This window comes from Squalius cephalus, assembly GCF_949319135.1.
Source record: "Squalius cephalus genome assembly, chromosome: 6".
Classification (NCBI taxonomy): domain Eukaryota; kingdom Metazoa; phylum Chordata; class Actinopteri; order Cypriniformes; family Leuciscidae; genus Squalius; species Squalius cephalus.
In genome coordinates, this window is record NC_137127.1 from 6,628,201 (window position 1) to 6,641,091 (window position 12,891).

At 38.6% G+C, this 12,891-nt stretch overlaps 1 protein-coding gene across 4 annotated transcripts in view; it reads right to left on the minus strand.

Annotated features, from left to right (window-relative positions):
- Positions 1-12,286, minus strand: part of alpk3a (alpha-kinase 3a) — a 17,955-nt gene extending 5,669 nt beyond the window's left edge. The window contains exons 1-9 of one of the 4 annotated variants that reach the window (XM_079875009.1): positions 12,030-12,274; positions 11,808-11,916; positions 11,224-11,497; positions 10,631-10,669; positions 10,027-10,148; positions 9,724-9,841; positions 8,199-9,558; positions 1,516-3,982; positions 50-197 (exon numbers count right to left, since the gene is read on the minus strand). In XM_079875009.1, the coding sequence (XP_079731135.1) occupies positions 50-197; positions 1,516-3,982; positions 8,199-9,558; positions 9,724-9,841; positions 10,027-10,148; positions 10,631-10,669; positions 11,224-11,360 (4,391 nt within the window). In that variant the 5' untranslated portion in view covers positions 11,361-11,497; positions 11,808-11,916; positions 12,030-12,274. Of the gene's footprint in view, positions 1-49; positions 198-1,515; positions 3,983-8,198; positions 9,559-9,723; positions 9,842-10,026; positions 10,149-10,630; positions 10,670-11,223; positions 11,498-11,807 lie in introns of all 4 variants that reach the window. The other 3 variants (XM_079875008.1, XM_079875010.1, XM_079875011.1) reach the window with 3 other exon arrangements.
- Between the last annotated feature and the right edge of the window lie 605 nt (positions 12,287-12,891).

The following is a 12,891-nucleotide window of genomic DNA, read 5'->3' on the forward strand; positions in this document are numbered from 1 at the left end:
TCTTGACAGTTAAAATGTTAGACTGTGTTGAATGACTAGAGGAATTTACCGTCTTTCGATCTCCAAAATCTCCTCTTCGTCTCTGTACCACTTGATGGTGGAGTCACTAAGAATGTTAAAAAACTGGCACCACAGCTTCAAGTGGCCGGAGGCATCTGAGAAGGGCTCTCCCCTAATCTTGCGGATAACCTGAGGAGCTGAATGGAAAGAGGATCAGGGGTAACAAGGTAAAGATATGTACTCTCTAGTTTTGACTCTTCCCCCATATCAGACGTCCCTATGTGTCTTGGTGTAAACAAGATAACGTCTGAACAGTGCAAAATTAGAACACTTGCTTAGAAAGCAGGAGAATAACCAGAATACTGTACATCTAAAAATAAACTATGTCATGCATTCAGGTACAAATATTTTAATCGCTTTTTATGTTGGTCCCAAACTAGAGTCGTAAAATAATTTGGGGGCTTGTCCGGCATTTGAACCTGGCACCTCTCGGCATATAGATTATCAGCAGGGCTTGACATTAACACCCGCCAACCAGCCAAATGCGGGTGGATTTCAGCAATGGCGTTTAACACAGACACTCCTACTAGCCACTTTGGCGGTTTACAATTGTAGTCTTTTAAAAAGGCATCTAAAATAATAAACTAAGTACAATGTAGTATTGTCAAAAATATTGATTGTTCGATACATCGATACTGAAATATCTGAAACTCTTCCAATACAAATTTTCCGCAGAATAGATAGACGATAACAGCTGCGCTTTCTCGCTCTCTCATCTCTCTGACAGCAAGTCAAACCCGCCTCCCCTCACTCATTTGTTTCTTTTGCTCTGGATGAGTATTGTTGATGTTACAGGACTTTAATTTCGGCGTGGGATTGCAGGTATTCCGCATATTTTTACTCATTCCCACAGATTTTGTGCTCACACCCAAAGTGCCCGCACATAAAGCCGCCTCTCAGTACTAAATTGAGTTATTTTTCGCTGCTAATCGCCCTTAAACAGTCAAATACACACAAAATAATGTCAAAATGCTGGTCTTGGTGAATATTCATGTAAACACAGTCAGTTATGTTTTAAGTGAACATAAACAGTTGAGAAAGAAAACACGTGTAACAGTATAATCCATGCGTCAGGTCTTATAGTGAGAGCAGCCTAATATAACTGCAGCCAAATCATCAGATAGTATTAAAAATATCTATACGGCAGTTTTTCCCCATGGTATCGATGTCAAAATTTTGGCCAGTGAAAATTCTGAGAGGCTAGTTACTTTGGAAAACCACAAGTCACAGTGGCTGGTGAGCAAAAAAGTTTTTGTCAAGCCCTGATTATCAGTATTGGTCAGTAAAGACTGCATGAAGTGTTAACAGTGCTAAGAGAAGAGTTACTTCTTCCTTGCAGAGATCTGACAACCTTTTCAATAGATGATATGAACAATTTCAGTAGGTTCCTGCTGGATAAACTGAGCTAAACATCGATATCTGTGAACAGTCACCGTAAGAACACACATGTGCTACCTTTGAAGGGGTCCAACTTCTCCTTTTCTGCTGGTTTGCTTTCTGTCTTTGTGCTGTCTGTCACCTCTGCAATCTCCTCCTTAGGTTTTGGCACCTCCAGTGTGGCCTTGCGGCGGGCCAGCAATGGTGAACGTCGTTCTGTGGGAGGTGTTTGCTGCCCACTTTGAAGTTGCAGGAAAGCTGCCCTGCGAGCCTGACTGGGCGACATATACGGACTATCCCTCTTACCCTGCGTGTCAGATCCCTCATCCTCAGACTTGGTTTTGGCAAGGTAGATTTTGCGGCGAGCACCAGAAGCCAGCTCCTCAGGGGTGGCAGAGGGTATTAGGGTGAGACTGTCTCGTCGCTTCATCTTGGGGCTACTCTCACAAGATAGAGTGGATGTGGGTGTGCTTCCTCCACTCTCTTCTCCTCTCTTCTCACTTCCATCTACTGACGCACCCGAGACAGACCCCTGATTCTCTAAGTTTGGATTATTCTTTGCCATAAGCCTTCGCAAACTGGCAGGACTTAGTGGAGGGAGCGTAGGTCCCACAGGGGCTGTTAGGCTAAGTTTCTCTATGGAAGGTTTGTCCCTTTGAAGCCTGTCAGCTTCAGGCTCTACTCTTGTGTCTTTTGGTTGAGGAACTCTGTCTGGGTCTTGGTTAGTAATACTAGGAGAAGTTTTTGTAGACATATCGGGACTCAGTTGGGACATGAGCTGCTCTCTTGACTTCTCAGAAGTAGCGGCTGGATCATGTTGGTTGCTTTCAGTCTTCAGCAGTGTAAATAAAGTCTCGATATGTCTTTCTGCATTTGTGACAGACATATCTTGAGTCATATCTTGTGAGATTACTATGCCAGGAAGTGAGGGCTTTGAGTGAGTTTGCTCTTGTTTAAGAGGGGTTGTGTTATCATCAGCACATGCTATGTTGATTATAGGGATATTCTTGTCATCTTCCCTGCCCCACCCAGTGTTGTTACTACCTTGTTCTTCTCCACCTCTCACTCTTGCATCTAGATTTTGTGGTTTAACTTCCTGTGTTCTCTCCCCGAAGGGTGATGATGGAGTGCTCCTTGTCACGCCCAAATGATCTGGAATAACTAAGGCACTGTTGGAAGCTGATTCACCTGATGCTCTCGTTGCATCATCCATCTGTCTTTCCTTTTCTCTAAATATCTGTGCAACCTCTTGTGTTAAAGGTTGCATAACTCGCTCAGGGTCTAATTTCAGCATTTCACTTCTAGGCGCAATAACAGGTTCTTCACGTTTGACTCTTTCTGGCAATGTGACCTTGATTTCTGGGATGAGTGGCATGGATCTCTTCTTTGCCACGTTTTTGATAACGGTTTCTCTTGTATCAGGGAGTATTATAATTGGTTGGACTGCTGATTGGTCCTTCTCTGATAATCGTCTCTCGGCTTGTGTTTTTGTTAGGAGTTTTGGTTTATCTACTTTGTATGGCCTCGACTGAGTTTCCGTAACCTCGGTCTCACCTCGTCTTGGACTTTTGGGGATCTCCATCTCTGGAATCACAATAGATGCTTCTGTCTCTGGAACAACATTCTTGTTTTGCTTCACATCCTCTTTCTTTGGTTGCATGGAATCATCCTTCAGTTTTTCAGCATTAACACTGCCCTTTTCCTTATCCTCCCTCTCTTTCTCAGTGCTTTTCTCTATCTTATCTTCACCACTATATTTTCCCTTGTCTTCAGCACTCCTGCTCTGACTTGGAATGCTTTTATCGTTCTTATCTTCCTCCATTTTAAAGTCATTCACTGTAGCAGAGTCAGCTGCAACTTCTTTATTATCTGTGAAGCTAACATTTAGTGCTGGTATAGATTTTTCATCTGGAATAAAATCAATTTCCATTGCACTCTTAGATACGACAGCGACAGAATCCCCTTCTTGACTTAGCCCCGATGCTGGGGACAATGAATTTTGATCATTAATTTCATGTTCTCTTTCACTCACTACAACTACAGGAAGGACTGACTCTTTTATGACAAAGTCACTCTCCGACTCTTGTTCCTCCGCAGAGAAAGATTTCCTTTCTATTGCACCATCAATCTCCTCTTTATTTTCCTCTGTCAGGGAACCTCCCTCTAGCGTTTTTATTACACTTTCCTCCTCCATATGAGGAATTACTTTCTCATTTGACTCACAGGGCTCTTTGCTCTCTTCTATCCTCAGCTCAGCTGACTGGGACTCAGTATGCATTTGGGTAGGGACAAAGTCGGCAAGCTGTGAAAGCTGAGACTCTGGCTGGCTCTCACAACACTGCATGCTTTCCAGGTCTGCCATGATGAGGTCTGTCGGGGGGGCAGCGGAGCCCCCCTGTTCCTCTAAAATACGCATTTCCTCAGCACCTCCCATGAGCTCATCCACAGGATAGGCAAATTCCAGCTTTTCAGTCTGACATAAAGGATTGGGCAAGTCCACAGAGGCAGGAACATCAGTGGTGCTGGGTTTATGGTCATCTGTAGCCTTGAGACATAAACGGTTTCTTGTTAATTATTTAACATGTTGGCCTCGTAACACTATATGCACTGCATAGATTGTACTGTTTTAATTTGTCCTCTTTGCATGCATTAGAACTTCATTGTCTGGTTTCACAGACAGGGTTTAGATTTAGCCAGGATTAGACCCTAGTTCAATAAGTCGCTTTTATAAATGTGGCTTTGAAAAAAAACATTACTAGTGTGCATCTTAAGACAAATCAATCAATATTTTAAGATATCTCAGTGCATGTTGCTTTCAGTTAAAACAGCTCAAACATACATTTTAGTCTGAGACTAGGCTTAGGCCTTGTCTGTGAAACCGGGGGTATGTTTATGGCATTTGATATTAATTACGGGATAGTAATGAAGAGTAAACTGATCACTCTTATGTTTCTATTGTTACAGTGTGCTTCTAAAATAATGCAATTATTGGCTGAGGAAGATGTTTTTGTAAAAGCTTAGATTTCAATCAATATAAACAATATATAACAACAACGTTTTTGATTAAAAAAAATATTTATTCAATAAGGACACACCTTAACTTATTTATTGTCAGTCTGTTTCTTCACTTGTTTTTTGAGCTGTTATATTTGAAACAATATGCACATTTGTACTATCAGTCTTGTGCAACTTTCCATGTACTAGGAGGAAAAACAACATACTATTTATTTATGACCTGTCAGGTCAACTTGACAACGCCCCCATCTAGTGACATTTGATATTTGACTTACATCATCAAACCACATTAGCAATGACTTAAAAAACACTTATCAATATGTTTTAAGTATATATACATAATACATTATGCATTTTACATAATTAATGATGCCCATGTTTTAAATTTATAAATACAATGCATAACATTCTAGTCTAGAAACATTTTAGATTTTTCCCACAATTCCTTTGTTTTCTTGTGTTAAGTGGTATGTACCGTAATAATAATGATTTGTCTCCAAAATGGGCCTACAACAGATCTTAAAAGGTGAATTGTGTAATTTTTTGCCACTACTAGCACCTAACAGAAAAGCCAAAATTTGTTTTCAAACAAGTTGATCAGACAGACAGGTAGCTCCGCCTCCAAAGTCACACCATTGGTTGAACCAAAGTTGTTATGTCCGACTGAGCGCAAACAAACAGATTGCAATTCCATTTGGTGCCAAAAGTTACCACTAGTATCAACTGCTTGAATGTTTTTCTGTGCTCATCTGCTAATTTAGTATTAAAAGTTGTTATTGTAAGCCTTTGGTAGAGCCCTAAAATCACAATGAAATGGAAGTAGCGACATATCTTTCACATTGTTACGTATATCCAAGTGGATTATCGGAAAAGAAAAAAAATGTAGGGCATTGGTTCTATCCGTTGGTTGTTGATTGGATTTTGAGATGTGATCCAATTATGACATTAAAATAAATAATAATTAAACGGATGAATTGCATTTATAACATGCATTTATACAATTATTTGGTGAATTTCCATTTTTCTTACAGGCTGACTTTAAACTATATAACCTTATTACACAATTGTTTCAGTTTAGAATGTTATGACTACAATGTACATGACTACTACGTTTAACTGTAAAAAAAAAAAAAAAAAAAAACAAGATAGAAAATTAACTGATCAGTAGTGACAGAAGTTGCTTCTCACATTTATAAGCCGTGCATACGACAACTTTCTTTTAACAGAAGTTCCTCTGTTGTGATTCAACACACAAGGATCAAAATTTATGTGCAGGGTTCCTCTAACTGACACACCACAACAACTAACATTAACTTCTTCCCACGAGACGCTAGGGTTGTTGCACTTCCACTTTACATTGGAAATAAAACAGCTGAATATGTTGCATGCCACTGCCAGGTGCAACGCTATCACATGCTTGTCCTGTCTGAGATTGTAGAGCACGTCAATGAATTAAAGGTGACATTCACCTTGTTGACTAACAAACGTGAAACGTTATTAGCATTTAGCCGTGTCTGGTTTTAAGCGATGATGCAATCACTGTGGTTCCACATGCCTTTCTAACAGCCTCATTTCTCTGTAATCTTCAGACATGGCATTTTAGAAATCATGTGAGACTGCCATGTGCATATTCTTGCCAAGAAAGAAGCTTTTTATAGTTATAAGTAAACATGTCCGTAATGCAACAACTAAAATCTAAAACCAAAATTACTAATAACCATCTTGGGCATCATTTACGCACTGAGATAAAGGTTTTACATGCAAATGGAAAATTTGAGCAACGGTGAAGAATCCTTATTCCAAAGAACAGAACTGTCAGCTGACTTTGGTTTCTCTTACATAATGTACCTATATGAGTTTAACATACAATTACTCTTTGTATGGTATGGCTTCTCTGAGCACAGATTAGAAACAGGTTTATTTTAAGACACAGGGAACCAAAGAATCTAGAAAATGTGAAGAGGTTTTGTCTTCTTGTCTTAGTGTCCAGCAACTGTCATTCCTCATGTCCTGACCTGCACTAACATTAAAACACGCCCATTTAAAGTCAACATGAATATGGCATGGACCCCGTTTACTTTCTTAATGCATGCACGATTTAATGTCTAAAATGTAATGCCTTTCTTTTCAATTATAGGGAGAAAATAAAGTTCCACCCCACATGTTGTTTGGAAGTACATCACATTAAAGAAGTTAAAACTGTTGTAAATGCCATTTTATGTTGACTTTAAGAATACTAGTTGGTCCTTATGAGTGAATATGATTTTTGTTGTTCTTAAGTGTTGCTGACGCATGCAAACTCCCTTTCAAACTATTCTAGATAAGCTGAAATCCAGCCACTTTGACTCATGCTCACTCTGGACATTACTGATTGTCCTTTTAAAGAGATAGCAGGCCTTATTCAAAGTCTTAAGAGAACCGTAAATTAGACAAAAGCAGAGCACAGATAAATATTTCCATGCGAGTTGTGTTTGAGTTTATACAATACTGCTTAAAAGTTTGGGAGCAGAATTTTTTTCCCCAATTGGATCCATCAAATTGATCAAAAGTGACAGTAAAGAAACATTGTTACAAAAGATTAATATTTCAAATAAATGCTGTTTTTTAAGAACTTTCTATTCATCAAAGAATCCTGAAAAAGTATCACGGTTATATTAAACAGCACAACTGTTTTCAACATTGATAATAATAATTTTTTGAGCATCAAATCAGCATATCATGTGACACTGAAAACTGGAGTATTGATGCAGAAAATTCAGATTTGCATCATAGGAATAAATTACACTTTTGTTAAAATTACACTATATATTTTTTGTGTATTTTTGCAATAATAAGTAGCACTTTACAATAAGGTTTTATTAGTTAACACTAGTTAACTACTTTAGTTTACATGAACTAAGAATAAACAATACTTCTAGAGCATTTATTAATCTAAGTCAAGGATAAATTCAACATTTACTAATACATGGAAATCAAATGTTGTATTTGTTAACATTAGTCAATGCACTGTGAACTAACATAAACAATGAACGACTGTATTTTTACTAACTAAAATGAACAAAGATTAATAAATACTGTAACAAATGTTTTGCTCATTGTTAGTTCATTTTAGTTACTACATTAATGTTAACAAATGAGACCTTATTGTAAAGTTTCACCCAATAATATTTCACAATATTACTGTTTTTACAGTATCTTTATTGGTGAGCATGAGAAACTTCTTTCAAAAACATAAAAAAAATAAAATAAATCATACCCACCCAAAACTGCAGTGAGTCCAAAATATAAATAAAATTTAAAAAAGGGGAAAAAGAGAGAACTTTTCTCTTCAACTGTTATGCTGATAATATATTACTGTACAATACAACATTGTAATAAATATTGTATTTAATTAGTAAAGCATTCCCACTAGTGCATGCTCTCAGACTTTAGTCCCCACCTTTTTTCCTATATCCCAAACACTGTGTTTGCATTGTTGCTCAGAAAATAATCTATATATGAACATTGCTGACTCCCTGAATCCTCACATGATAAAGTCAAAGATCAAACAACCTCAAAGCTGCCTACTGTGTTCTCTTGGGTATAGTTTGTGTCATCATCTTGGCCATGGACTGGTGTAATTAAACTCAAGTCTTGCTGCACAAATGTACCATCTATAAATAGCTCCCATGTGCTGTGGTGCAGGAAGCCTTGCACTAGATGGACAAAACCGGCAGGTTGTAAAGTGAGAAGTGCGATGAACTCACCTTGAAAAGCAGCGAATGAGAAATCTGCAGGACGTCCTCTGGACTGCTCTCCTGTTTTGGCATCTCCTTCTGCTCCTCCACAGAAAGTCTAAGTGTTGCTCCAATGCTCTCAAGATGTCTTTCAGGAGTGGGAGACACATCCTCAGGTTTGTTTGCATGGAATTCATCTGAATTAGAGTTTATGATATTATTAGGGGTGGTTGAATCTTGTGTTTGTTGCAAAGACTCTGTTTTTACTTCCAAGTCTGTCGTTTGAGATGATTCCTGGACCAGCTTTGGTGTATCCTGTCCGAAGGTCACCTCTTGAGGAGGTGTTTGTGAGGGAGGGAGGTGTATCTCATGAGGAATTTCATTTTCTATGATCACTTCACTAGCTCTCCATGTGGTTTCTGCTGTCTCTGTAGACTTCTTGCTTTTGCCGAAGAACATGTCCTTTAAGGAGTGAAGAACCGAGGTTAGAGCTGACTTGTGTTGAGGTTCTGGCTCTTTGTGTGATGGGGCTTTGGTTGAAGGTCCAGATGCAGCTCTTTGTTCTTGTTCTGTTTGCCTCATTTTCTCTCGTTTTCTTTCTTTGGCTCTCTCTCGCTCTTTCTCTCGCTCTATTTCTCTTGATCGGTCCCTCTCCTCTTCTTTTAATCTTTCTCGTTCCTGCTCCAGCTCTTTTTCTCCTTGGACAGGACTAACATTGACGTCCATGATCTCAGGACTCTGATGTTGCTCAGCAGCCTGTGACTTCACAGACTCAGATAAGTATTTTGCCAGGCTCATTCCTTCATAAGCATCCTCTTGTTTTCCGTTGCTCTGGGTGGGATTAATAATACCCACCTCATCAAATCCATTGGTAATATGCTGCTTCTTTTCGTCCGGTTTCTCTTTGGTGGACTGCTTCGTGGTGACCACCTCCATTGGATCGCAGATACGGTTGAGTTTCTCATTACCATTCTCCGCTTTCATCTCTGTGGCTCCTACAGAAGCCTGCGCCATGATGCTCTCAGACGTATCGTCTATGAGTGCAGGCTGCTGTTCTTCTGTCCCTTGGGAGGCCACGTTCTCCTCTCCATCCTGGGTTGTGGGAGAGGAGCTCAGGGGTTCGTTCCCAGCAGGAGTCCTACGCTTCCTTAGTAAGCGTTCCTGGTTAATCACATGTAATTGTTCCTTCTGGATGTTCTCCTTACCCCGACGTCGACTCTCTTCCAGCTCTCGCCGCTTGATCTCAGCCTTCTGTTTCAGTTTGGCGAAGAACCTTTGGTGGATCATGTACTCGCTCATGGTCCCCACCTCCAGTACCCCGGAACAGGAGACGATGCCCTTACTGTTCCTCGCTGAGGCCTGATAAATGGCTGCATCTTCTTCTGTACAGCTGCCAAACGAAGCAAATGTGGTTATAGTCATTGTGTAGTCACTACTAAAACAATTAAAGCATTGATTTGGGTGTAATGTCATACAATGTTTTGAAACAAAAGGAGTTGTGTTGCTTTAGAAATGTGTAGAAAATAAGCTGACTAGTCTGAATCAAGTAACATACTTGTAGATTTGAAGTGTGTGAATTTTTTCATTGCGAAATATTTCATATTTGGGAAGGCCACAATATCGATCTAACTCCATGTCATCTTTGTACCAGGTCAGCTCAGGAGCCGGGGTACCTGGTGGAAATGTGTGCAAAAATAAGGAGGTTTGGTCTTATTCATTAAAATAACATTCATTTAACCCAGAAAATATATTATAAATGTATAAAAAAAAAGTCACCAAATAAGATTATATTGAAATGCCTTTAACATAGGTATTTAAACTTAACATTTATTTTCATAATCATAAGTAAAAAACTTACCCGTGACCACACAAGAGAATTTGACATTGCACGTTTCTGACACTGCCTTTGATTTTATGGTGGTCTCAAAACATGGCTGGGTATCTTCAGTCAAATGAGCCATGACGGTACATAATGTACTCCTAGAGATGGCAAATACAGTGTGTCAACTCAACAATCATCATATATTATATCAAATTATTACAAACATTACTATGTGAATCAATAAATTATTTAGCAATACAGCAAGGAGATAGCATTGACATAAAATTGTATTACTAATATCAGTATTATAATATAAAATTAGAATTATTGACGTGACTGGGAGGAAAGGCTGCAGGTTGTTAACAGGGTGAGAGGATATTATTTTAGCCTGACTAAAACATTTTTAGTGCATTTTTCTCATGTACAATATTCTGTGGTTATTTGGGTGGGTGGGTTTTGTTGGATTGAAAGATTTGTACATCAAGCACAATACTGTCATAATCACGCTGCAAATCAAATGCAAATTGGGTATTTCTGAGATTGTAAAACAAACCAAAGGAAAAAAGGCATGTTGGGGAACAGAAATAGTTATCTGAAGTGTAGTTAGATTAGGATTGACCTTTTGAGAAGCTTTTATTACCTCGAAGGCCTGTAGTTTGAATAACTGTGAGTTGAAAAGCTATTTAGAAAAGAGGCAAATCAAAGGGACACTCATCAGACAAGAATATCTAAACTAAGGAGTTTCACTGTGTGACACTGATTAAGCCAGGAGCAACTGTAATGAAGTCATACAGTAAATGCTGTCGCTAATGGTGAGAATGTTGTGGTCTCTTTTGGCAAAACCGTAGTTGAGCAAACACAATACGACCAATGTGGTAACCACAATTACGTCAGTATTTCAGCAACAACAAAATCATTAAACTGATGACAAACAGATTTTGTGATTGCATTCAAATTACCGTATGCTACCATCTGATACTTATAAAATAAGTAACAGAAAAGGCAAATGTAGCAAACCAATAATTATGTTCCAATTAAAGCAAATTACATACTATTAATATTATATAATTAATACACATTTGATATTATGTTATCACATTTAATATTTATTTCTCAAGAATTAAAAACCATCATAAACCTCAAAATTAACATCCGAACTGGGGGTATGGATAATTAAGACTTTTCAATTTTTCATAATCAAATAAGGCAGAACAAACACACTGAATTTTTTACCTGTTTTCAGGCCTAACGTTGGAGAGGTAGTTGCGGCTCTCGGACCTTCCGTTTGCCGATGAAACATCCTCCCCATTTTGGCTTCCAGATCTCCCGTTTCCAGAGAAAGAGCGGGTCATGGGCCTCCTGGATGTCATTGTCCAAAACAAATAACTTCAACAGTCCAAAAAACCCCTCTGGGGTTTCAATATTTCTGTAGAATAAAATTGAGGTTTGTCTCCAGGCTTTTGGAACCAAAATGCAGAGTTCCACTTTGTAACTAACTGGAGAACTACTGAAAAGGGGGGAAAAAAAATACAAATCAATTCAAATTGAGAAATACAAACACTTGAAAAAGTACTAACATTTATCATTTAAAATTGAAATTTTAAAATATAGTTTAGGCAGAACCGTTCTGTTTTGAGGACAACTAGTCTCAACAAGCAAACCATTTGTACAGAGTAGTTATAAATAGGAACCGGTGTTTGTTACTTTTAATTTGGTCAAACACGAACATATGTAATTGATTTCAACCAACACGTATCCCGACTAACTTTGAATTGCTTGGCAAAAATATATAACAGTATAACACTTAAAGAACTTACCATTAGCATGTTTCTTTGCCTGTTCTTTGGAGTCTGATGTCCCAGTAGCACTAGAATGGTCAATCACAGCAGAGCATGTGTTGCCAGCAAGAACCTATTTATAGCAGGCCTACAAATAGGCGCAAGAGCACATCACATTTTCCACAACTAGCCATTGCTCTGAAGCCACTTGAAAGCAAACGTCCAAGAAAAAAAATGAATATATACATAAATATCACCTGCCTTAATCATTCCTTATCTGTCAGCTTCATGAGATCCTATAATTCTCGCTCTGACTGAATGATAACACTGTTTGGAGATGTGTGAACATGCATAGAAATGGGCTAATGTGTGTAAATGTAGCCAAATTCATCCAATATGGTATGTCGGGTGAAAGTGCAGTGATCTGATGCAAGTGATCTGATGCAAGTGATCTTGATGGCAACTCTTCAGACAAGCTCCAAGCATTGCCCAGGTTTAATTAGGACAACCCCCTCTATGTCACTCTGTCTGTACACCCTCCCCATAACAGTCAACAATCTTTCCCACCGGTCATGTGTCATTGCATCATTTTCCAATCATAAAAGGGCTCCGATTACATGCTGTCAAGCAACCACTCTCACAAACATATCATTCAAACAACAGATGACACACATGCTCACAAATAAAATAATAGAGATGTAAACTTGAGTGTTGCACATGGACAAGTCACACTCAATACACAAATAATTTACTTGGGATTCGAATTGGACACCAAATTTGGGATTTGTGAAACAAATTTAGGGGCAAAATTATTATTATTATCATTTAAATGTAGGCTACACTATATAACAAAACTGCATGTATTTTGTGGAAGAACATTGTTTTGGTTGTGGTTTGGCTCTGCGTGACTGTGGGAATGAATATGACCCTTCACAATAGATATTTGGTGTGTTCGACTTGAAGCAGGGCTGTCATAGGCCTACACCGATTGCTGAGCCACTTCAAGTCGAACACACATATTGCATGGCAATTTATCTGTTCAATAAAATACCTTACTCACCTGTTTAGTAATAAAAACGCCATATCCGCGTCGCTTTTACAACATTTCAAATCCCTGTTCTCG